This window comes from Hypanus sabinus, chromosome 2 (genome assembly GCF_030144855.1).
Source record: "Hypanus sabinus isolate sHypSab1 chromosome 2, sHypSab1.hap1, whole genome shotgun sequence".
Lineage (NCBI taxonomy): Eukaryota > Metazoa > Chordata > Chondrichthyes > Myliobatiformes > Dasyatidae > Hypanus > Hypanus sabinus.
Window position 1 is genome coordinate 123,632,026 of NC_082707.1, and position 25,060 is coordinate 123,657,085.

General features: G+C 44.6%; 1 protein-coding gene across 2 annotated transcripts in view; it reads left to right on the top strand.

Moving 5' to 3' along the window:
- Positions 1–25,060, top strand: part of LOC132383155 (bcl-2-modifying factor-like) — a 105,829-nt gene that overhangs the window by 58,102 nt on the left and 22,667 nt on the right. For both annotated transcript variants that reach the window (XR_009508558.1, XM_059954014.1), the window contains exon 3: positions 13,553–13,737. Coding sequence is in view for 1 of the 2 variants with exons in the window: in XM_059954014.1 (XP_059809997.1) it covers positions 13,553–13,737 (185 nt within the window). In the remaining variant the exon portion in view is untranslated. The remainder of the gene's footprint in view (positions 1–13,552; positions 13,738–25,060) is intronic.

A 25,060-nucleotide genomic window follows, 5' to 3' on the forward strand; every position in this document is an offset into this window, starting at 1 on the left:
TCTGTATGCCTTCTATGCCTGTGGCTCATGCGTCCAACCGGCTTGGACAGATTACCTGCAGACATAAACTGTACTGCATTTGAAAGCCGAGCTTTCATACACCGTTGGTAAATGTTCATCGTGGATGCTGCTTTATTCCACTTGAGAGCAAAGGGAATCCCCTGCTCTGTCTCCATAGAACTACCCTTGCAACCTTGAAGTTAACACTGCAAAACAGCAGCCAGTCAGATGCACATCCATCTTAAGTTCATGTGCAGTTTGTTTAGAGCAGCCAGATGTTGGGAACATCTGTGTCACATCAGCAACAACACATTCTGGGCGTTCAGTTTTTCCTTTATCTCTGTGACATACTTTTCAAGCATATTCAGCAAGTATAATTTTCACAATAATATTGATGTGTTGTCAGATTACATCTCAAATGCTATTCAAGATGTAGGCTGCCAAAAATATACGGGGGAATATTTACTACAGTGAAGTGTTCACGGGGCTGTTCGTTTGCTTTGGTTTGAAATATCTCTTACAGTTTTCAGCAGTTTCCCTTCTCTCCTGTTTTACTAGCTCAGCGTTTATAGGACCCTGCCTCTACAAACATTTAACAGGAGCTGTGCAGTCAACTGGTGCCATACATACAGTACAGAGCAATAAAGCTCTGCTTTCATGGAACATATTTGTGGGACATTGTAAAGATCATAATCTCGTATTGCTTCTTGCTGTTTTCCTCATTTTGTCCGTGAGTACATCACTGCCACACAGGTGGTTGCATTAGTCCGAAAAGCACAAAGGCTGAATTTTAAAATAACTCCTTAAATAGTCCAAGAGAACGATGAAAATCACAGACATTAGCAAAAGTTATAACATCCTTCATACCAGTGATTTCTATTTAAATTAAATTGATTGAATGTAGTAGTGGAACTACCGCAAACAACTGAATAGCCTCCCTCTCTATTCTTTATAAATTGTTATTCGCTGTAACATACACTTAGTGGCCACTTTATTAGGTACACCGGCTCATTAATGCAAATATCCATTCAGCCAATCATGTGGTAGCAACTCAATGCATGTCAAGAGGTTCAGTTGTTGTTCAGGCCAAACTTCAGAATGGGGAAGAAGTGTGATCTAGCTGACTTTGACCATGGAATAATTGTTGGTGTCAGACAGGGTGGTTTGAGTATCTCAGAAACTGCTGATCTACTGGGATTTTCACACACAATAGACTCTAGAGCAGCAGTTCTGTGGGCAAAAACGTCTTGTTAATCTGGGAGGTCAGAGGAGAATGGCTAGACTGGTTCAAGCTGAGAGGAAGGCAACAGTAATTCAGGTAATCATAAGTTACAACAGGGGTGTGCAGAGGAGCATCTCTGAACTCACAACATGTTGAACCTTGAAGAGGATGGGGTACAGCAGCAGGAGACCTCAAACATATTGTCAGTGTCACTTTATTAGATACAGGAGGTACCTTAGTAAAATGGCCAGTTAGTGTGTACTCCATTATAAGTAGCAAATTACTATAAATAATATTGTTAATGAATACTTGTTATAATCATTATAAATATTTTAAACTATAGAACATTTTTAGACAGTGAGGTGAGTGGGGTTAACACAGCAATGCATTTCTAAGATAAAATATCAGCTGTGATTCTACTGAATGGTGGAGCAGAATCAGAATTCAGAATCAGAGTGCGGTTTATTACCACTGACATGAATATGTCTGAAATGTGTTGTTTTGCAGCAGCAATACAGTGCAATTACATAAATCGTTATAAATTAGTAAGTAAATAAATAGTGAAAAATAAAAGGCATAATAAGGCATTATTCATGGCTTTATGGACTGCTCAGAAATCTGAAGGGAGAGTGAAGAAACTGTTCTTGAATTCTTCAGTGTGGATCCTCACGCTTCTGTGTCTCCTCCCTGATAGTGGTAACAAGAGGACATGTCTGCATGGTTCATGATTGTTAAAGGCATTAAAAGTTACAGGGAGAAGGCAGGAGAATGGGGTTGAGAGTGATACTAAATCAGTCACGATGGAATGGCAGAGTAGACTCAACAGGCCAAATGGTCTATTTCTGCTCCTAGGTCTTATGGCCTCATGGACACCGAGGGACCTTAGTGAAAGATGATGCTTTCTTGAGGCACCACTTCTTGAAGGTCATCTGCACTGTGGGGAGCGCTGAGTTTACGATCCTCTGCAGACTCTCGTGATCCTGTGAATTGAAGTCTCCACACCAGACTGTGATGAAACCAGTGAGAATGTTCTCCGGTGCGCATCTGTAGAACCAAATCTCTTCAAACTGATGTAGCTGTTGTGACTTCTTCATGATTGCATCAATATGTTGGGCGCAGGAGAGTTCCTCCGAGATATTAATGCCCAGAGACTTGAAACTGCTCACCTATCCACAGTCAACCACTCAATGTGGACTGGTGCATGTCTTCCCGATTTCCCCTTTACTGAAGTCCACAATTAATTCCTTGCTTCTGCTGATATTGAGTGTGAGTTGTTTTGTTGTTGTGACATCACTCAGACAGACAGACATACTTTATTGATCCCGAGGGAAATTGGGTTTCATTACAGTCACACCAACCAAGAATAGAGTAGAAATATAGCAATATAAAACCATAAATAATTAAATAAAAATAGGTAAATTATGCCAAGTGGAAATTAGTCCAGGACCAGCCTATTGGCTCAGGGTGTCTGACACTCCGAGGGTGGAGTTGTAAAGTTTGATGGCCACAGGCAGGAATGACTTCCTATGACGCTCAGTGTTACATCTCAGTGGAATGAGTCTCTGGCTGAACGTACTCCTGTGCCTAACCAGTACATTATGGAGTGGATGGGAGACATTGTCCAAGATGGCATGCAACTTGGACAGCATCCTCTTTTCAGACACCACCGTCAGAGAGTCCAGTTCCACCCCCACAACATCACTGGCCTTACAAATGAGTTTGTTGATTCTGTTGGTGTCTGCTACCCTCAGCCTGCTGCCCCAGCACACAACAGCAAACATGATAGCACTGGCCACCACAGCCTCGTAGAACATCCTCAGCATCGTCCGGCAGATGTTAAAGGACCTCAGTCTCCTCAGGAAGTAGAGATGGCTCTGACCCTTCTTGTAGACAGCCTCAGTGTTCTTTGACCTGTCCAGTTTATTGTCAATTCTTATCCCCAGGTATTTTTAATCCTCCACCATGTCCACACTGACCCCTTGGATGGATACAGGGGTCACCGGTGCCTCAACCCGCTAGTATATCTCACTCCTGTACGCCTTCAGATTCTACCAAAAACAGTGTTGTTACGGGCAGGTCAGAGTCGGGTTTTGAAGCTTTGTGGTTAATACTCAGGGCATAATGGTCTTGTTGCTGAACTGTAATCGACAAACAGTAGCTTGGCTTTGCTGTTGCTTTACTGTTGTCTGGATGTTCCAAAGCACAGTGGAGAGCCAGTAAGGTTGCAACAGCTGCAGACCTGTTGTGGCAGTGGACAAATTGCAGTGGTCCATGTCTTTGCTCAGGATGGAGATAACCAGCTTCTGGATCACGGTGGTTATGAATGTTAGGGTGGTAGTAACTGAGGCTGCTCACGCTGCTCCTCTGATGCACCAAGTATGATGGCTGCCCTTTTAAAGCAAGTGCAACGTCACGCCTCCGCAGTGAGAGGTGGAGGATGTCATTGAACACACAAGCCAGTTGACCGGCACAGGTTTTCAGAACCCTGACAGGTGCACCATGGGAGCCTGAGGCCTTGTGAGGGTTCACCCTCTTAAGGATGTTTTGACATCAGCCCCTGAGACAGGTATCACAGGATCGCCAGATGCAGTGGGGATTTGCATGGTGTGGCATGATTGCCCCTTTGAAAGGTGTTGAGCTCATTGGGGAAAGAAGCGTGACCACCCTTTATGATGTGAAGTGTCACTTTACAGCAAGTAATGGTGTACGGACCCTGTGTCACAACTGCTGTGCATACATTTCCCTCTCTTTTCACAGGGAGCAGCCTTTTCACACTTACAATGGCCTTATGTAGGTTGAACCTGGACTTCTTCCAGGAATGTGCATTGCTGGTCTTGAGCGCCACAGATCTAGCCCTCAGCAGACTGTAAATCTCCTAGTAGATCCAGGGCTTCTGGATTGGGAAAACACATTCTCATCCACGCCAGTATCGATGAAGTTGGTGGCGGCTGTGGCATATTCATTCAAATCGGAAGATGAATCCCTGAATATGGTCCAGTCCATTGATTCAAAGCAGTCCTGTCAACTCTCCTCCATATGTCTTGACCATTCCTTTGTGGTCCTCACCGTTGGTGATGTGGTCCTCAGTTTCCGTGAGTAGAAGTACAGCCAGATGATCAGGCTTGCCAAAGTTCAGGCACGGGATGGCAGAGTAAGCATTCTTGATGGTTGTGTAATGGTGGTTGAGTGTAATGGCTCCTCTGGTTCTGCAGGTGGTATGTTGGTGTAGTCCGACAGAGACTTCTTCAAGCTGGCCTTTTTGAAGACACCCCCCCTCCCCCCGATGATCAGGAAGGCATCATGGTGCACTGTCTCATGACTGTTGATCACAGTGCTGTGCTCCGCCAGACCTTTGTCAGAGGTAAAATGACAAATTCCATTAAGATGGCAACATGTTTGGATGCAGCAGCCTCTCGGGGGCCAACCAAGGGTTTTTTTTGTCCTTTTTATGATTGCAAGACAATGCTGGACATTAAGAACTTCCAAGTACTGCAGGTCGACACCATCAGCGAGTCCCTCATTGGTGAAGGAGCTGGGCTTGGTATGCATTGTTCTTTTGCCTGCTACGGGAAGGCATTGCAGTAGATCTGAGAAGGAGGTGTGCAATCCAGCAGACAGTGATTGTCTGACATGTTCCTCTTGCACTCACAAGACCCTTTTGGACATTGGTAATTTAAAATTCTGCAAGTACATTTCTCTTGTTTATTGGTGAGATGGATGGCAGGGGGGCTGCGTGGCCTCGGTTGTAGTGAGGACTAGGCCTCAAGCCACTGGCTTGCCTGTTGCAGCAGTCCAGGAGAGGAGGTGCCAGAAGCGGTGTAGAGTTAGGGGCTGGCCAATCCCATCAGTGCTGCCATCCAGTGCTCGATCATAAAATGACAAGTTGTATTGCGTTCATGTGTGCATGCATTCGTCTGTAGACTGCTGAGAGCTGTTTGATCTTGCCAGTCACACCCATGCCCCATCAATTTTTTGAGATACAGCGTGGAGTAGGCCTTTCTGGTCCAGCGATCTCCCAATTTAATACTAGCCTAATCTCCGGACAATTTACAATGACCAATACCTATGAACTGGTACGTGTCTGGACTGCAAGAGGAAACCAGAGCACCCGGAGGAAGCCTACACAGTCACGGGAAGAAGGTACAAACTCCTCACAGGCAGCAGTGGGAATTGAACCCGGGTTGCTGGTCTTGTAAAGCATTGTGCTAACCACTATGCTAATGTGCTGCCCACCACAGAACATATCACTCAAGGACTTGGACTATATATATCCTATATATCTATGTGACTGTTTGTTTACTTGCTCTCTTATACGTGCCTTGTGCTGTGTATGAATGTTGGGACTGTGTTTTGCACTTTGGTCCCGGAGGAACACTGTTTCATTTTGCTGTATTCATGGTGTTCATGTCTAGTTGACTGACAATTACACTTGAACTTGAACTTAAGTGTACACCACTGCCAGAATAACAGCAGAGAACTCTCTCGGCAGATAGAATGGACGACACTTGACCGCCATTTGTTTCAGGTCAGGGGAGCAGGACTGAAATAGACCAACGTGTTTGTGACGAATTAATCATAAAGCAAATGCCTTTACATGATGCTGCCAGCTCCTTAGTTCTATTTCTTAAATCCATTGATTCTTACATTTTTAAAAAAATACAAGACAAGCATCACAATAATGGCACCCCCCCATCCCCTTTTTAATCAGCTGAGAATAACAAGAGAAGCATCTAGAGTCTAGATTCTAGACTGAGGTGAAGCTGTGAGAGGAAGTCACCTATGCATTAGTTGCAAGATAATTACGGAGAAGGATTGATCTTTCCATTGGGATTGGGTTCTAAGGGCTTCTATAGATACACTAGGAGCTAAAGGTTAGCAAGGGATAAAATTGGTCCTCATGAAGATCAGTGTGATCATCTGTGCCAAAGGAGATCTTGAAAGGAGACTCAAGAGGTAGGCAGTCTACAGATATAAGGCGAAGCAGCAGTGAGGTCATGGACCCTATACAGGTTACACAAAGGGAGAGGTGGATGCTGTTTTGAGGCAAATTAGTGTGGATAATTCCTCAGGGCCTAACAAGGTGTTCCTGTGGATTTGTGGAAAGCTAGTGCAGAAATTGGAAGGGCCCTACCAGTGGTATTTAAAACATCCCTAGCTATGGGTGAGGTGCCAGACAGTTGGAGTATAGCTAATGTTGTCCCATTATTTAAGAAAGGCTCTAAGATTAAGTCAGGAAACTATAAGCCAGTGAGACTGACATCAGTAGTGGGTAAGTTATTGGAAGGGGAGAGGGGGTCTAAGGAACTGTACATGTAAGTATTTGTATAAACAGGGACTGATTAGGGATAGTCAACATGGCCTTGTGCATGGTAAGTCGTAGCAAACCAATCTTAAAAAGTTTTTCAAGGAGTTTACCAGGAAGGTTAATGAAGGCAAGGTAGTGGATGTTGTCCACATGGATATGAGCAAGAGCTTTGACAATATCCTACGTGGGGGATTAGTCAAGAAAATTCAGCCATTTGGCATTCAGGATGTCAATTGGATTCAACATTTTGCCTTGCAGAAGAAGGCAGACAGTAGTAGATGGTTGTCTCTGTGACTGGTGGTGTGCTGCAGGGATTGGTGTTGAGTGCATCGTGGCTCTATCATCTATTTCAATGATCTTGATGATAATGTGGTAAATTGGATCAGCAAATTTGTGGATGGCAGCAAGATCGGGGGTGTAGTGGACAACGAGGAAGCCTACCAAAGCCTGCAGCGGGACCTGGACCACCTGGAGAAAGGCGCTGAATTTTAATGCAGACAAGTATGAGGTGTTGTACTTCAGGAGAACAATCCAGGATAGGGCTTACTGCTTTCCTCCATGTAGGACATGGAGGAAAGCAGTAGAACAAAGAGATCGGGAATACAAATCCTTTGAATGGGATGGTCACAGGCAGATAGGGGCATAAAGAGAATTTTTGGCATATTGGCCTTCATAAATCAAAGTATTGTGTATAGGAGTTGGGATGTAATTTTGAAGTTATATTGGTATTGTGTGCAGTACCCACTACAGGAAAGTTATTAAGATTGAAAGAGTATGAAGAAAATGAACACGAGTTATAGGGAAAGGTTGAAGAGGTCAGTGCTTTATTCTCTGGAGCGTAGAAGATTTGATAGACGTATATAAAATTAAGGGGGCACGTGCAAGCTGGCTTCTTCCACTGAGGCTGTGTGAAAAAGAACTTGAGGTCATGGGTTAAGGGTGAGAGATGAAATGTTTAAAGGGAACATGAGGGGGAACTTTTTCACCCCAAGGCTGGTGAGAATGTGGATCGAGTTGGCAGTGGAAGTGGTGAATGCAAGTTTCATTTCAACATTTAAGGGATACTTGGATAGCTACATGGATGGGAGGAGTACAGAGGGGTAAGGTCCATGTGCAGGTGGATGGGACAAGGCAATATAATAGTTCAGCATGGACCAGATGGGCCAAAAGGCCTGTTTCTGTGCTGTAGTGCTCTATGACTCTATGACTCAATTCAGGTTTGCATTCTGAGTGCATTTCTCATCCTCATTCCTGGCTGCTTTTGCTATCTAGACAAACTTGTATTACTTGTAAAACAGACTTAGGAAGGGAAGTGAATATGTAAAAAAATATGAGATCTGAATTTCCTTTCAGAGGTGAGAGCTTCTTTCCCCAAAAATGAACTGACTCTCCATCAGCCACAACTCAGGTGGGAATTCTCCCTTCCTGAGTCAGAATACACTACTTTGCAAAAGTCTTAGGCACATGTACAGCGCCTATAAGAAGTATTCCCCTGGCGCCACCTCTGAAAGCTTTCATGTTTTATTGTTTTACAACATTGAATTACAGTGGGTTTAATTTGGCTTTTTTGAAACTGATCACCTGACAAAACTTCCAAACGGGGTGAATATTTTTTTATAGGCACTGTACGTGCTGTAGCTAGGGTGCCTAGACTCTTGCACAATACTGCAGTAATTTTATATTTTGCACTGTCCTGCTGCCACAAAAATATCAAATTTCATGACATATGTGAGTCTGATAAGCCTGATTCTGATGTGCATCTCTGTTGAGGAGGGTCAGGGAGAGGGGAATCATGGTTGGGGAAAAGGGGGAGGGAGTGGGAAGCACCTGAGAGACATTCTGTAATGATCAGTAAACCAATTGTTTGGAATTAAATTACCTTGCCTGGTGTCTCAGGGCTGGGCGTGTCTGTATTTATGCCAACCCCTGCCCCAGCACTGCTTCCCTACCACCTTTCCCACACCCCTCCCATGATGCCCCATCCTCGCCATTCCCAACATCCTTTGCTCCCACCAGATTTACAGACTCACTCTCCGCTCCACGTTGACAAATACGGTACTGTGCAAAAGTCTTAAGCACCCTTGCTATAGTGCCTATAAAAAGTATTCACCAACCCCCCACCCCCACCCTTGGAAGTATTCTTGTTTTATAGTTTTACAACATTGAATCAGAGTGGACTTAATTTGGCTTTTTTTAAACTGATCAATAGAGAAAGACTCTTTCAAAGCCAAAAAAAACATCTCTACAAAGTATACATGCAAAATGCTGGTGGAACACAACAGGCCAGGCAGCATCTATAGGGAGAAGCACTGTCGACGTTTCGTGCCGAGAACCTTTGCCAGGACTTATAGATGCTGCCTGGCCTGCTGTGTTCCACCGGCATTTTGTGTGTGTTGTTTGAATTTCCAGCATCTGCAGATTTCCTCGTGTTTGCTCTCTACAAAGTATTTTCACTTTGACACGAAAGAGTCTTTTTCTTTAGATCAGTGTCAAAAAAGCCAAATTAAATCCACTCTGATTCAATGTTGTAAAACAATAAAACATGAAAGCTTCCAGGGGAGGTGGTCGATTACTTTTGATGGGCACTGTATATACAGTATATATGTTCCTCAGACTTTTGCACAGCACTATATCTAACAATATCCCTGTGGAAGCCCTATCAACAGCCTTGGTCTGCAAGACATATAAGACAGTGGTTCAATAAGACAGTGCAGTCTATAAGATTGCAAATGCAATTGGAGGCACTCTCTCTCAAATGGGAAGTTAAACCACTGGCTCCTTGGTTGAATGTAGGAACAACACCTCAGAGATGAACCGCTATTGTCCTGCCTTCTCCATGATTTGAGATCACAACATAAATTATCTGTCCATTTGTATGCTGGCTGGTTGTGTGGGAGCTTGCTATCTGTGGAATGGCTGCTGTATGTTTTTCTTACACCAGGCTCTCATCACCAGGATATAATTCCCTGAAAAGCTCCCAAAGTCAGGAACGCTGTGTGTGTGTGTGTGTGTGTGTGTGTGTGTGTGTGTGTGTGTGTGTGTGTGTGTGTGTGTGTGTGTGTGTGTGTGTGTGTGTGTGTGTGTGTGTGTTTTTCTTCCTTGGAAGAGATCTGCTTTGTAATCATTTACATGTAACAGAGATATGCATCTGGTATCAGGATCGCTAGATTTCTCACTTGTGAGGACTAAGATTTTAAATATGGCTCCATGCTCTCTGTAAACTTTCTAAATTCAAGGAGAGGTGAAGAAGAGCCAACGCAACACACACAAGATGCTGGAGGAACTCAGCAGGCCAGGCAGCGTCTATGGAAAAAAGTAAACAGTTGATGTTTCGGGCGAATGCCCTTCATCACGACTGAAAAGGAAGGGGGAGGATGCCTGAATAAAACGGTGGGGGGAAGGGAAGGAGGCTAGCTGGAAGGTGATAGGTGAAGCCACGTGGGTGGAGAAAGAAGAATCTGATAGGAGAGGAGAGTGGACAGTAGGAGGGGGAGGGGACCCACCCAGGTGGAAGTAATAGGCAGTTGAGAAGTGAAAGGTCAGAGTGGGGAATGAAGGGGGTGTGGGTGGAAATTTGTCATTCGGAAGGAGAATTCAATATTCATGACATCAGGTTGGAGGGTACCCAGATGGAATATAACCTATCAAGTCATCCTAGAATAGAGAAATGAGCATCTTAACTAAATATTTCCCCCACTGTTCACTCCATTCTCCATCCTCACCTCTCACTGGAAATCAGCAATGCATTGGGACAGGCAAAGATAGTAAAAAGAAAATAAGCCTGGATCATCACTCAAAGCTTTATTTCTTTGTAATAAAATTCTGATAACATAGCACACTCCAGAGTTTAGTGATGCTGGACCAGTGGATGTCTGGATTATTGTATGTAATGTGTGCCAATGCGTAAACACATTCTTTATTTCATTTTTTACATCTTAACAGTAGTATAGTATTTCTTTCCAGTTATCCTGATGAGCTTAAAGGGAAAGAGAAATATACTGTCATTCCATATATATTGAGGCACAACACTGAGTCATGTCATCTGCAGAAATTCTCTGTTAATCCAGCAGTAGTCGGGTGTATAAGGGGACGATGGGAGGATGAATACAGGGCCCTGGTGGAGGACTTTGTCAGATGGTGCAAGCTGAATCATCTGCAGCTCAACGTCAGTAAGACAAAGGAGATGGAGATGGACTATAGGAAGACCAAGCCTGCACTGCCCCCTGTTACTATTGATGGTGAGGACGTGGATGTGGTGAGGACCTACAAGTACCTGGTTGAGAGACTTGAGTGGAGCCCCAACACAGAGGCTGTGTACGAGAAGGGCCAGAGTCACCCCTACTTCCTGAGGAGACTGAGATCCTTTTGAGCATGCAGGCCTCTCCATCACAAGTTCTACCAGTCTGTTATCGCCAGTACAATCTTCTATGCGGTGGTGTGCTTAGGCAATGGCATCAACACAGGTGATGCCCATAGGCTCAATAAACTGATTAGAAAGGCTGGCTCTATTATAGGAGTCAAACTGGACACAGTGGAGACTGTAGTAGAACAAAGGACCCTCTAGAAAATCCTGTGAATTCTGGACAATGTATCTCAACTTCTACATGCCAATTTGGCTGAACAGAGGAGCACTTTCTATAATAGACTAAGACAACTGCGCTACCCCCAAACTGCACTATATGAGATTATTCTTACCCTTGGCCATTAGGCTCTATAATGAGTCAACCTATAGCCGGGGATGTGATGACCCCCTCCTGTTAGACTGTTTCAGGTAACTCATTTTTTTATTATTTCTTTCTTCTCTTCTAATATTTGTATATCTGTGCACTTGTAATGCTACTGTGACACTGTAACTTCCTTCGGGGATCAATAAGATACCTATCTATCTTATGGTCTTATTCCAGACCGTGGCTCCAATCTCAAACCTTCCCATGATCCGTACCCATGGCGTTCCCGACCCTCATCAAGTTGTGCCTTGCTGTTAGTTTATAAGCCTTCACATGGATCTCCCAGCTGACCATGTGCCACAAGTACATTGTGTGTTTGTGTGTGAGGATGCAGTTCCTATTTTCATATCTGAGGGGGCTACACCTCGGCCTTCTGGGTGCATTTTAGCCCCACCCTGTTGGTATTTGGTCTATGGAGGGGAGGACGTCGTATTAAATTTGCTCCTGGGGTTCATCATCACCAGCATTGTGTCCCGTGAAGTATGATGTGGGTAATCATGGTCTTTCACCTGTCTTTAATCTCTCTTTTCATCTGTTGTTCTTAATCTTTTCTCTATCTGTGACCATGGCTGTACTTGGCAAATTTTTCTGCAGAAATGGTCTGCCATTGCCTTTTCCTGGGCAGTGCCTTTACAAGATGGGTGACCCCAGAAATGATCAATACTCTTCAGAGATTGTCTGTCTTGTCTCATAACCATTCAATGATATGCACCAGCTGCGTATAAGACCATCCATCACCTGCTCCCATGCTGTGATGTGACCCTGATCGTGGGAGGCGGGGGCTAAGCAGATCCTACACCTTGCCCAAAGGAGACCTGCATGCTAGCGGAGGGGCAGAATGCCCTACACCTCCTTTGCAGGCAGCTGAGGGTTCCGCTTGGGCTAACTGTTCAGCAATTTTCCAGGGGTATGTTTGTACCCAGGTATCCCTGGTGAAAGAACACAACGGGCATCGTGGAGGTGCTCCAGGACCTTTGGGCAGTGCAGGAGATAAATTCCATTCTAAATGAGGCTGAGAAGGTGGTAGTTATTGCTGTTTCCAGTGTTTTTATTGTACTGTTGTCGTATGGCAGAGCTTGAAATAAATGTATTTTTGTAATTAAAAAAAAATGTGTTCCCAACCCCAACCCTTGCTCCTGCTGTGCACCGACCCACTGTCAGGACCCCAGACCTGGCTGCACCCGTTATCGCCAAACCTGTCCGCACACCCTGGACGTCTGGCTCACGTTTCAGTCCAATGAGTGAACCTGCTTCTGAACCATCAGCATTTGAGATAGTCAAATGCCAGATTATCGGAGTTGTATTAATTAAGGCTCCAAACAGGAACTGTGAAAGCATGCAAGAGGTCAGCTGGCAATTGTGTTCCAGACTCCTGTGAGTCTGTATGGAACGTGGGGAGCAGGTTTGGGGGAGAAATGTTTAGCATCAACGCTTTACTTCCTCACTGATTGTCAGAAGCACAACGAGCTTGGAATAAATTTTCTGTCCATTAGCTACACCATCCCAAACAGGGATCAGCCAAGGTCAGACTGAATTTCCGGGCAGGCTCGAGGAGGAGAGATTCCAGCTCTGCTTTTCTTGGGGTCTTGCGTCTGTTGGCAGAGTGAAATATTTACCCAAACATCTATGTTCAAAATCTCTATAAAATAATCATCCAATTCATGTTTGCTTTTCCTTCATTTCAACTGGTTTTGAAATTTTATTTTGAACTATTTGCGGATAGTCATATGTCAATGCGTGCATATTCTTATTTGTATCTGTGGGTATTTCTGTGTTTGTGTGAAGACAGAATAATGAGAGGAATAAGAGAATAATATTTTCAATGGAGGGGGAAATTCTAATTTGATATACATAGCCTTTTCTCATCAGAAATGCAGTCCCAAGTGTTGAGCTAGTTGCAGGTTCATCCTTTTAAGTCAGGCTAGGTCCATGAACAGAATTGACCAGTTTTATCAACACACACAAAATGCTGGTGGAACACAGCAGGCCAGGCAGCATCTACAGGAAGAAGCAGTCAACGTCTTGGCCCGAAACGTCGACTGTACTTCTTCCTGTAGGTGCTGCCTGGCCTGCTGCGTTCCACCAGCATTTTGTGTGTGTTGCTTGAATTTCCAACATCTGCAGATTATCAGCCAGTGATCACAGTTTTTTGCTGTGTCTGTGCTTCAAATGAACCCTCCGAAAGAGCAGTACGTTTATTTTCCCTGCACAGTTTATTGAGAAGGGAGCAGGGGGAGGTGAGTGGGCTGAGGAACTGTATTTGTGCTGGGCTGATGGTTTGCTTGACTTCCCTCCCAGGTAACGCAGGCCACCGGCTGCAATTTTCAGAGGTTTTCGAAGTGCCGCGGCCCAGCAGAGCATCCCTCGGCGATCAGGCAGATGACATCCCGCTGGATTTGCTCCCGGTGGAGAGAGTGGAAGTCCGGATCGGGCAGAAACTACGGCAGATCGGGGATCAGTTCCACAGCTCGTACGTGGAAAGGGTAGGTTGCAAAGTAAACTAAAACGTGTGTGGGTCAGGGTGTGGAGTTGGAGTAAAACCCATCCATGACTGACAAACTATGGTTGCAATTGTGCAGAGGCTAACTCTGCCTCCCAGGTATCCTCATCACTGAAACATTCGTTCAAATGTGCCCTTGGGGTGCATTGCTTTTGCATTGTTGTCAAAGTACTGCGACCCAGCTGAGGAGGTAATTTACCTCAGGCTCCTACAGCAGCAAAATACCATGTGACTGAAGAAAACTGCAGCACAAATCTGAATCAGTATCAGTGGAGGTGCAGTCGGCCATACAGGATGCTGGAGAAGAGGGGTTTACTGAGTGACAGTGTGAAGGAGCTGGATTAACATCAGTGGAGATACAGCTAGTGACACAAATGCTGAGGAAAACTGGGGTTACCGAGTGACAATGTGAGAGCTGATGGACACTAAAGAGAGATGGTCAGTAACAAGTATGCTGCTGTGGGAGAGGGGTTGCTGACGGACTGTGTGAGGGAACTGGACTACTACCATTGCTGATACACTTGGGGACACAGCGCACTGGGGAAGTGGGTGGGGGGGGTCTGCTGAGTGATAGTGTGGGAAGTTTCAAGAAGGCAGAAAGCAGCTTACCACCATCTTCAGGGCAACTAGGAATGGATGCCGAGATCCTGAAAATGATTTTAAAAAGTTAGCCAGCAGCCCAGGGTGCTGCCATTAGTTTTACAGAGTGACTGTGTGAGGGAGCCACAGTCATTTCAGCGCAGGTTCGATGAATAACTCTGGGACCTGGGAGCGGGGTTATTGAGAACTGTGTTAAGTCACCAGAGACAGAGAAAGCCAGCAGGCAGGAAGCTGCTGAGTGATGAAATTAGGGATCTGTATTTAGATCAGTTGGCTATCAACCAGCAAAAGCTGATGAAACTGGATCAACGTCAGCTCTATCAGAAATTAACTTCCCTCCTCCCTTCCTTCATCCCTCCCTTCTTACTTTCTTTCCTTCTGTCCTCTTTCCTTTCTCTTGGCTTTGACATACAAGTGTTTGTTGCCTGAAACTGATACATTCCAAACACCAATGCAGAACAACAGCTTTGCACACAGGGAACATCCAGTGCTTATATGGAAAGGGGTTATCCTTGGCAAAAGGTAAGATATGATGTTTCTTAAATGCTGGCACTGGGACCGCTGCTGTTCACCATACAAACTAACATTTAGGATTCAGAAATACAATTTCAAAGTTGGTGAGTGAGCCCAAATTGAGTTAATACTCAGTAAAACCTAGAGTGAAAAACAAAACAACATTAATACTTTGCAGACCGGCAGTTAAGTGAATTCCAGTACGTATCTGTGGGAGAGAGTGCATTTTGAAATGGGGAATAAGGAGCCCCATGCTGTTTGGAAAATGAAATGGGTGGAAAGCAAAGGGATCAAGGGATATACATTTACAAATCATTAAAATTAGCAAGGCCAGAGCAAATAACAGCAGAACACTGAGTTCATCTCCATGGAATTAGAATTGAAACGCAGGGAAGTTACATTAAATCTACTAGACCTTGGTTGGGCTACACTCAGGAGTATTGTGTGTGTTTATGATCGTTGCAAAATGATTCTAAAAGAAAAATATGTATTGAAAAACATTTCTTAGTGTTATGTAGGAAGCCCATCTAGGTTATTTTTTCTGGGATAAGGAGCAATGAATTAGCTCTTTAAAAATGGTCTTAATAAAGCAGAGATGGAGAAAATGTTTCTATGCTGGTAATGGGACAGCAGGGTTCATAAATTTGAGATAGTCTCAAATAAATCCAACATTGCTTCTAGAAAAACACCTTTACATTGTGGAAATGACTATTATTTGCAATGATTGGATAGTTGTATTTATGTATGCAAGCTAAATATACAAGAGGGGAAAAGAATGGAAAGATTTTATAGGTCAGATGAGGTAGAGCAAGGGAGGCTTATGTGGACTAGTTGGGGTTGGGGGGGTGTGAATTTTCTGTTTCTGTTTAATCTACTTAACTCCATTAAGGGACTATTTACTTTAATTAAAATGGAAGGCTTTGATGCTTTCTTCAAACAGCTATGTACTGAATAATCTGAACTGTTCTGAATTAAAAGATGGTTCCAAATATACACTCTCTGTAACTCTTTGCCGGAATGAGTATGATCTCTGGTCAAGACTCAGACATTTCAAGCTGCTTCCAATCTTGTTGGGGTGCAGTTAAAAGCTGGAGGGAGATTGGCCTGCTGACGAGTAATCTTGCTGGCTGTGCATACGGGTAACCTCCCTATGCTGCTGGTATCACAAGGACCATCCATGCACTCTGTTCCAGCGCTAGCAGATAGTATAAATAGACCCAGCCTCATGCCAGGACAGCGGGCTGTGTGCCAGTCAAGCATAGCTTGCGTGCAAAGTAAAAGGCTGTAGTACTCTCTGCACTTAGCATGTAAATAGAGGCTCCAGAGAGACCATGTTTTAAAATTTCTGACCTTTATTACCTATTACAGGAATGATAAAACCTATGGTTTGTGGTTTCTTAGTGATTTTTACAACATAAATGTCAAAATAAAACTTATTGTGATAGCAAATTCTTGTTTCTAATGAAAAAAAGGTTGTGGTTTTAAATTACTCTTCAGAAACATGAGCCCATAATCATTCAGTATTGGAGGCTGTGTCCTAATTATGTGTTGTTATACTGTGGACCCATTTCCCCTTTCAAATGGATATAAAAGATCCCATGTCACAATTTTGAAAGTGGACTGGAGGAAATGTTCCCAGTATGCTGGCCAACATTTATCTAGTGGCCAACATTAATTAAAACAGGTCACAAATTCCTACTGGTTGTAGGAACTTGTTCTGGAACGCTTTTCAGCTGTCTTTAGGGTAGAGTGGGCTAGCTGTTACCATCAGAAAACTAGCCCATTTAATGTCCCAAATTAAGAAAAAGCAGTGACTTGCATTTACAAGTGTGACTTAACAGGTGGATCTTCACAGACTGATAGAATGGTTATAGCACAGAAAGAAGCTATTCAGCCTATCCTGTGTATCACACACAAAATGCTTGCAGAACACAGCATTTTGTGTGTGTTGCTTGAATTTCTAGCATCTGCAGATTTCCTCGTGTTTACTATCCTGTGTGTGCTGGCTCTCAACCAGAGCAGATCAATAGTTCCACCCTCTAATCCCTTCTCTGCACACTTGTAAATTTTTCTCCATCATATATTTATGCAACATTTCTTGAAGGCTAAAATGGAGCCTGCCTCCGCAATATCTGCACAGTGCAATCCAGATCTCTAATAAGATTTTCCAGCCTTAGTTCTCTTCCCTTCGTCTCTCTCTAGCATTTGCTCTCTTCATCGATGGAACCAGCCTCCTACTTTCTGCTCTGTCCAGACCTCTCTATTGGCTTTCCCCTCTGCCATCTCCTCTCCAAAAATAAATGGTCTGAACCTTTGTGACTTTAGCACCTCATGCCAGGACCATTCCTGTAAATCTCCTCTGGTAGACATCTAAAACCTTCACATCCTCCCTATAAGGAAGTGAACACAGTGTTCCACTTATGGCCAAATTAGTGTTTTGTGAAGGTTTGGCGTGATGTCATAATTCCCCCTCATTTACACTCTGTGCCTCTAAAGATTGAGTTTTTCCTGTCTTATTAACTACCTGCCCTGCCACTTTCAGTTATGTGCACCTCTGCTTCTGAATTCCTTGTTGAATAATGCCCCTTTATTCAGTATTGTTCTTCCACTTTCTCCCAGCCCACATTTCCCCACATTAAACCATCTGCCACTCCTCTGCCCATCCCACCAGCCTGCTTACCAGCTGCAGTCTATCACCACCCTCTCTGGAATTCACAACACTGTCAATATTGACAATGTTTCACACTCTGCTACATGAAGAGATGGTGGGGCATAAATAAGGAGATGGTCAACAAAGAAGAGGAGAGAAAATTAGTGAGATGGGGCACTTAAGTGAGGGAATTCCAGAACTAAAACTGTCATTGTGTGGAAATAAAGAAATCAAAATTGAACAAGAGGCCAGAGTTGGAGAAGTGCATGTAGAAAATAGTTGTAGAATCATCTGTTGTGTCCAGAGCAAGAATGCAAGGGACCCAGTGACCGATGGAAGAATAAAACCACAAGTGAGTCAAGGACTCACAAACAAGTTGGCAGTTTAGTTTTGGCAAACCATCAAGACCCTTTGCGGATTCTTAAAGTAAATCTTAAGTGTTAATGCCAGGAACTGATTGCAAATTATGCTTGCTCTCCCAGTGTTGCAATCAATGTCTGTTTTACTGACCACAAGGTACTATCATGATATAATGGGAATTGAAAAAGGATTTAAAAATACCTACTTCATTTGGCCTCTACCATCTAGATTACTACAGGATATAACGATAAAATACCAGTGGTGGGGAGTGCAGGGAACTATCCACCTTTTCTAGGGATAATGTTTGCCTGATATATTCCTGTTTACACAGCCTTTTTCCTCTCTTTCTTTATAAATTGCTGATCTTATCAAATACCCCAGTTCCCTCTTCCTGATCCAGAGAGCTTAGGCAGAGCCCTAGAATGACCCAAGAACAGTCATAGTCATATTGTAATACAGCATGAAAATGGGCCCTATGTTGTCCAATATGTTTATTAAGGTAGTCACACTTGCCTGCACTTGGCCCATACTCCTCTAATCCTTTTCTGTCCTTGTATCTGTCCAAACATCTTTTAAATATTACTACTAGCTTTAACTGAGTAACAGATTCATAAAGAAACACAACACAGGCCCTTTGGCCCAGCTCACTCATGCCGACCACCTAAACTAATCCCATTTGCCTGCATTTGGACTACATCTCTCTGAACCAAGGGTTCCCAACCTGGGATCCACAGACTCCTCAGCAATAGTAGGGGTACATGGCATAAAAAGAAGGTTGTGAACCTCTGCTCTAAATCTTACCTATCCATTTCTTTATCTAAGTGTCTAAAATATTACCATGCCCAACTGCTTTCTCAAAACACACCCAGCTTTGGCTATGTGATCACCGTCTTGGTTCTTACACAGAGTAACAAGAGACGTAGTTGACATTTCGGGCCGAGATGTTGACTGTTTACTCTTCTTCATATGTGCAGCCTGGCCTACTGAGATCCTGCAGCATACTGTGGGTATTGCTCGCATTTCCAGCATCTGCAGATTTTCTCTTGTTTGCAACAAGAGCACTACCTGCTGGGAAACAAAATGCACACCTCATTCCTGTGTCCCCTAAGACTTAATTGGAAGCCTGCACGACCACTGCTTGGACTATGAAATGAGCCGGGAATTACTAGACCCACTGTATGTAGCAGACACACCATCCTGCCCACGATGAGGCAGGGTGAGTTATGGAGGAACAGGCAGTGAGCTAACTCCACCATCAGGGCATTGCTAGTGTGAGCTAAGATGAATCTGAACGGATTTTTGGAAAAAAAGCAAAAACCCAGTTCTTTAAACACCCATGATTTGTTGGATGGCTGAGCAATGGTTCCTGAAGTACTCCAACCTCCATTGCTTAATCAACAAATTCTTATCAGCACGGGCCAAGATGAGCACTCTTACACAATGGTACCTTTGTCAATGGTGCATGCAACAGATTAGCCCTGTGGTGACTGCTCCTAGCTCATGTAATGTCTGTGTTGATGTTTTGTGCTATATTTGGTTAGTGAGTCATCGCCTGCACTGTCGGCATGAGTTGCCACAATGTCTCAGGGTCAGCCTGCTTGTCTTTTAGTCTGTAAGTGAGGCCACTGCACGAAGGAGAGATAAACCCTGGAGGGCTCAGGATATGTGGCCCCACCTTACTCACATCTCGGAGCTGGTAATAGCTCTGCCAGTGTTTACCTCAGCATATTCCCGCCTCGGGCATGCTCAACATGAGTTGCCTCTCCACGGACCACACAAAGGCAACAGCGTCCTTTAACCCTTTGGCTCCTTAACCTGGGGGTGAGGGGGTAGGGCGGGGCCTGCAATCCAGATGTTCCCGATGCAGGTCATGTCTGCAGACTTCCAAAATCAGAAGGAGAAAGGAGAGCGAGGAGGATTTGAGAGGTAAAGCTGTGTACAGGGAGGTTGGAGAGAAGGGGCTTAGGAGGAAGAGTGACGGGAGAATGGAGGGGAGCTTCATCTTGGCTACCATGAATGATGGTAGAGCTAACGTTGTGCTTCTGGCTAAAGTGAAACAAGTATTGAGTCTGGCCGGTGTGACCGATGGGCGATGAGCACTCAGCTGACAGCGTGACTCATAAGAGGACCACAGCATAACCTATTCTGTGGCCATCGCTGTGATTGGGGCTTGTGGAGACCATCATGGTATCTGTGGCTCACACAACATATGTGCTGACCAGTACTGTGACGATAGCTGGTGTGAGCAAAGTAGTGAGCTGAACATTGGCTGAGATTTTGCTTGACTCGTGAGATGACCGACACCGATAGTGTGACAGGTATACAGCCTTGTCGCTGTGGGCACTGTGACCCAGGTGTGTGTTGACCCAAATGGTGGGCAGCACTCCTGCTGGCCAGTGTGAGCAACTCTGTCTGGCTGGAGTAACGCCGATGATGAGCAGCACCGATTGCCTAAAATGTCTGATGTGTTGAGCTGATGTGACCCATGGAGTCACAAGTGCTGTGACCATAGCTGGGTGTTTGGGTGTGACCCATGCTGTGACCAGTACAATGACTGTCCAATGTGATCCAGATGTCAGTCAGCACTATCAAGTGACTAGTGTGCCCCACGTGGTCACCAGCACCTTCAGTGCTGACAGTTCACCCATGAGCTAGGGTTTTGGGGTTTTTGATGTTTCAGCTACCATTTTTCACGATAAGTTAGTTTTTGTGCAAGTGAGGGGTTGTGGGTTTTGAGTTTGCGAGTATTGTTTCTTTTTCTGTATCATGTTCCGGGGTGGGGGGAGGCGTTGATGTCTTTTCTTTCAACTACCCCCATGGCACCAAATTTCTTGGTGTTCACCTGGCGGAGAATCTCACCTGGTCCCTCAACACCAGCTCCATAGCAAAGAAAGCCCAGCAGCATCTCTACTTTTTGCAAAGGCTGAGGAAAGTCCATCTCTCACCCCCCATCCTCATCACATTCTACAGGGGTTGTATTGAGAGCATCCTGAGCAGGTGCATCACTGCCTGGTTCAGAAATTGCACCATCTCGGATCGCAAGACCCTGCAGCGGATAATGAGGTCAGCTGAGAAGATCATCGGGGTCTCTTTTCCCACCATCATGGATATTTACACTACACGCTGCATCTGCAAAGGAAATAACATTATGAAGGACCCCATGCACCCCTCATACAATCTCTTCTCCCTCCTGCTATCTGGGAAAAGGCTCCGAAGCATTCCGGCTCTCACGACCAGACTATGTAACAGTTTCTTCCCCCAAGCTGTCAGACTCCTCAATACCCGAGGCCTGGACTGACACCTTGCCCTATTGTCCTGCTTATTATTTATTGTAATGCCTGCACTGTTTTTGTGCACTTTATGCAGTCCATTGTAGGTCTGTAGTCTAGTGTAGCTTTCTCTGTGTTTTTTTACGTAGTTCAGTCTAGTTTTTATACTGTGCCATGTAACATCATGGTCCTGAAAGACGTCTCATTTTTACTATGTACTGTACCAGCAGTTATGGTCAAAATGACAATAAAAGTGACTTGACTTGATTTGACTTGACTTGGTTTTTCTGTATTCCGTGGCCTATCTGGAGAAGACGAATACCAGGATTGCATTGTACATGCATACCTTGACAATAAAATTAACCTTTGAACGTTTGTTCATAAGTTCATTTGTTATTAACGAAGCATGTATACAGCTCTGAAATTTGTGTTTCTCCAGATAACTACGAAACAAAGAAAGAACATGGAAGTTATTTGGAGAGAAACATCAAACCTACACGTACAAAAAAGAGTGGGATCCTGACGATCAACCCTCCAGAAGCACTGCAATCGCAGCACTAGTTGCTGCATGGGTCCTGCATGCTTCCCGCCAGGCCACATTACAATGCCAGTCTATACACAGATCACATTTCTACAGCCATTACTCTTATTTTCTCTGTGGAAATCAGGTCTTTGGTCCTTGTTGCGAACAGCCCTGTGTCTGGTCCATATGGCACCCAGCACCGTAACTGTGGGGAAGATAACCCACTGATAATTGGAAATCCCCCTCCAAGTCACTCACCATTCTGACTTGGAAATGTTGCCGTTTCTCCATTGTCGCTGAAAATCCCCCTCCTTAACAGCATGGTGAGGTGAACCTACACCTCAGGGGCTGCAGTGGTTCAAGAAGGCAGCTCATCACCACCTTCTCAAGGGCAACTAGGGATGGGCAATAAATGCTGGCTTACATCCACATTCCATAAAGGAATAAATTTTTAAAAATTAGCAGCCTGTGGTCACCAGCATTGACTGACTCACTGCCTGACACTCAAAAATCCTTCTGTGTATAGCAGTAAACTTAACCTTGACTCTGGCATTGTCTTGGGCTACCCTAACCAACACCATAAATGTGTTGACATGCCACATGCGGTGACCAGGGACACATTGAACTACCATTGTGACTGTGACCAAACTGATAACGAGTGGCCTATGTGGTAACTGCAAATGACCCACATTGTGATTTGATCTTAGCCAAGGCTACTGGATCCATGTTATTGCTAATGCTACTAGACCAATCTAGCAGTACTGTGAAGTTTGTTGAGTTCTTTGACTAATGCAACGTGTAGGACAGAGTATTCTGTTGCCATGTGAAACTAAAGAACTTCACAGTATTGAAACTGGCTATTGAGGCCCCGGCATCTCCCAATCCTGTGATTGGGCTGCATCAGATCAGTAATTATGATTGTGTCTATGAATGCTGTGACAGCATCTATTATGAACCGAGCTGTGGGGAGGTAGGCAGCAAAAACAATGAGCCATTTGTCCACCTCTTAAATCTGTGCAAGTGATTTCTACAAGTGAAGTGCCCCAATCCCACTTGAAAGGAAGTATTTGTTGATACTAGTCTGCACTCTGCTGGAAATGACGTCAGTTCTCCATTGTGTTTAGGTTGCCAGGAGGGGAGTGATTGACAGTCTTGCCAGACACCTGTGATAATGTTGCCAGCCTGAAAGTTTAGCGATTGTGTTTACAAAGCTTTGCTGTGAGACTCTGCAATGTTTTACCCTCAGGGCTCTGTTGAAGGACAACCAGAGATTATCACCCCTCACCTAGTAGGCTGCTTTTGAAACTGTAGGCTTGGTACAGCAACACATACAAAATGCTGGAAGAACTCAGCAAGTCAGGCAGCGTCCATGGAGAGGGAAAAACAATCAATGTTTTGGATTGATATCCTTCATCAGACCCTGTTTATTTCTCTCCATAGACACCAAGCTCCTTCAGCATTTTGTATGTATTACTTTTGGATTTCCAGCATCTGCAGAATCTTCTCTGTTTATTTACGTTAAAGCATTAGAATCATAGAAAGAAACAGCCACAGAACCAGGCCCTTTGGATCAACAACTCTGTGCTGACTACCAACCATTTAAACTGCGGTACATGCGGTATCTGTGACCAAGGATAGTGTGATACATGTGGAGAGTTAGTGGTGTCTAGGACAAGAGGACACAGCCTCAGAACAGAGGGATGTCCATTTAGAACAGAGATGAGGAGGAATTTCTTTAGCCAGGGAGTGGTGACTCTGTGAAATTCATTGCCCCAGGCAGCTGTGGAGGCTAGGTCACTGGGTATATTTAAGGCAGAGGTTGATAGGTTCTTGATTAGTCAGGTCATGAAAGGTTACGGGGAGAAGGCATGAGAATGGGGCTAAGAGATAAATGGGTCAGCCATGATGAAATGGCAAAGCAGACTTGATGGAACAAATGGCCTAATTCTGCTCCTATATCTTATGGTCTTACGGGAGCGGGCAGTACAGTGGCATCACCTATCATCAGTAGGCCAAAGGGCCTGCTTTGTTGCAGTCTGACTCTCTGTAATCCGGCTCTACGGATTAGGCAAACAATGCATGGCAATTTGTTGCGCTTGAAGTCTTTGTCAAGCACAAGGTCTATAGATTGTGCTGCTGTGATTTGTACAGCTTCCATTCACAACACAATCGCCTTTCTTGAGAGGAAGAGAGTGCATTCTCTCGACCTACACCTTACTGCTGATGGGAATGTGGAGAGGAAAAGCCGTGAGTAGTGTAGGATAGGTGTGTGGGTTCAGTATGCTGAAGGATCCTTTTCCCCACCCGATAACTCTGACTCAATGGCAGGCCACCAAAGAACCTTCAACTGCATCCATGCTGGCAGCTCACAAAACTCACCCACTTCCTCCTGGGGTCCACACTGTCTTGGAGGAGGGATGAGGGATTCTGGGGAACTAGGGCTCTTCCTTAATTCAAGCGGCTGTGCAGTCCACTGGCAGGTCTGGAGAACAATAGCAGAGGGCATCCACACCACTACCAGTGGCATGATAAAGACCACAATGTTCGATATTTGCGGTCCGCACCCTCGGTGGCAGCACTCTGCAATATCTCCCAGCAAAGCTACCTTACATTGCCATCTGCCACGCTTTTATTTACTTGGGCATCAGAGAAGCTGCTGCACAACCTGACGAAGTAGAGAACGAGGAGGACCAGCTGACAGGACATCAGGAATGCCAGGGTGTAACCCAACTCTGGGATAACCTGCTGGAGTGAGAGGAAGGGGAAGATGGTGAAAACTAGGAGCAACTCAGCAACAGGAGCTCACTTCATCACTTCACTCCTGGAGCTACTGTGAGGCAGCATTTGTTCCTGGATAGTAGTTAGTTTACTGTTGCCTTATGTAATGTGATACAGTGAAAAGCTTCAGTTTGCAGGCCGTGCAGACAGATTGATTTATTTATTTTGAGATACAACACGGTAAGAGGCCACTCTGCCCAACAAGCTGGTGCTTCCCAAATACACCTATGTGACCAATTAACCCACGAACCCCTATGTCTTTGGAAAGTGGGAGGGAACTGGAGTACCCGAAGGAAACCCACGTGGTCACAGGTAGAATGTACAGTCTCCTTACAGAGAGTGGCAGAATTGAACCCGGGTTGCTGGCACTGTAATAGCTGGCATTGCCTAACTGCTATGCTACTGTGCTGTTCCATCATTCCAGACATAATCACATCAAGGTGGCACCAAGGGAAAAGAAGCAATTCAGAATAAAGGCATCACAGTTGAAACAGAAGTGCCATGCATGTACAGATGAAGTGCCATGATAAGGTGGAACGAGAGATCATGATTCTTCCAACTTCCCATTACTCCGCCCTACTGCATACACTTACCCAAATGCTCACTCACTTCT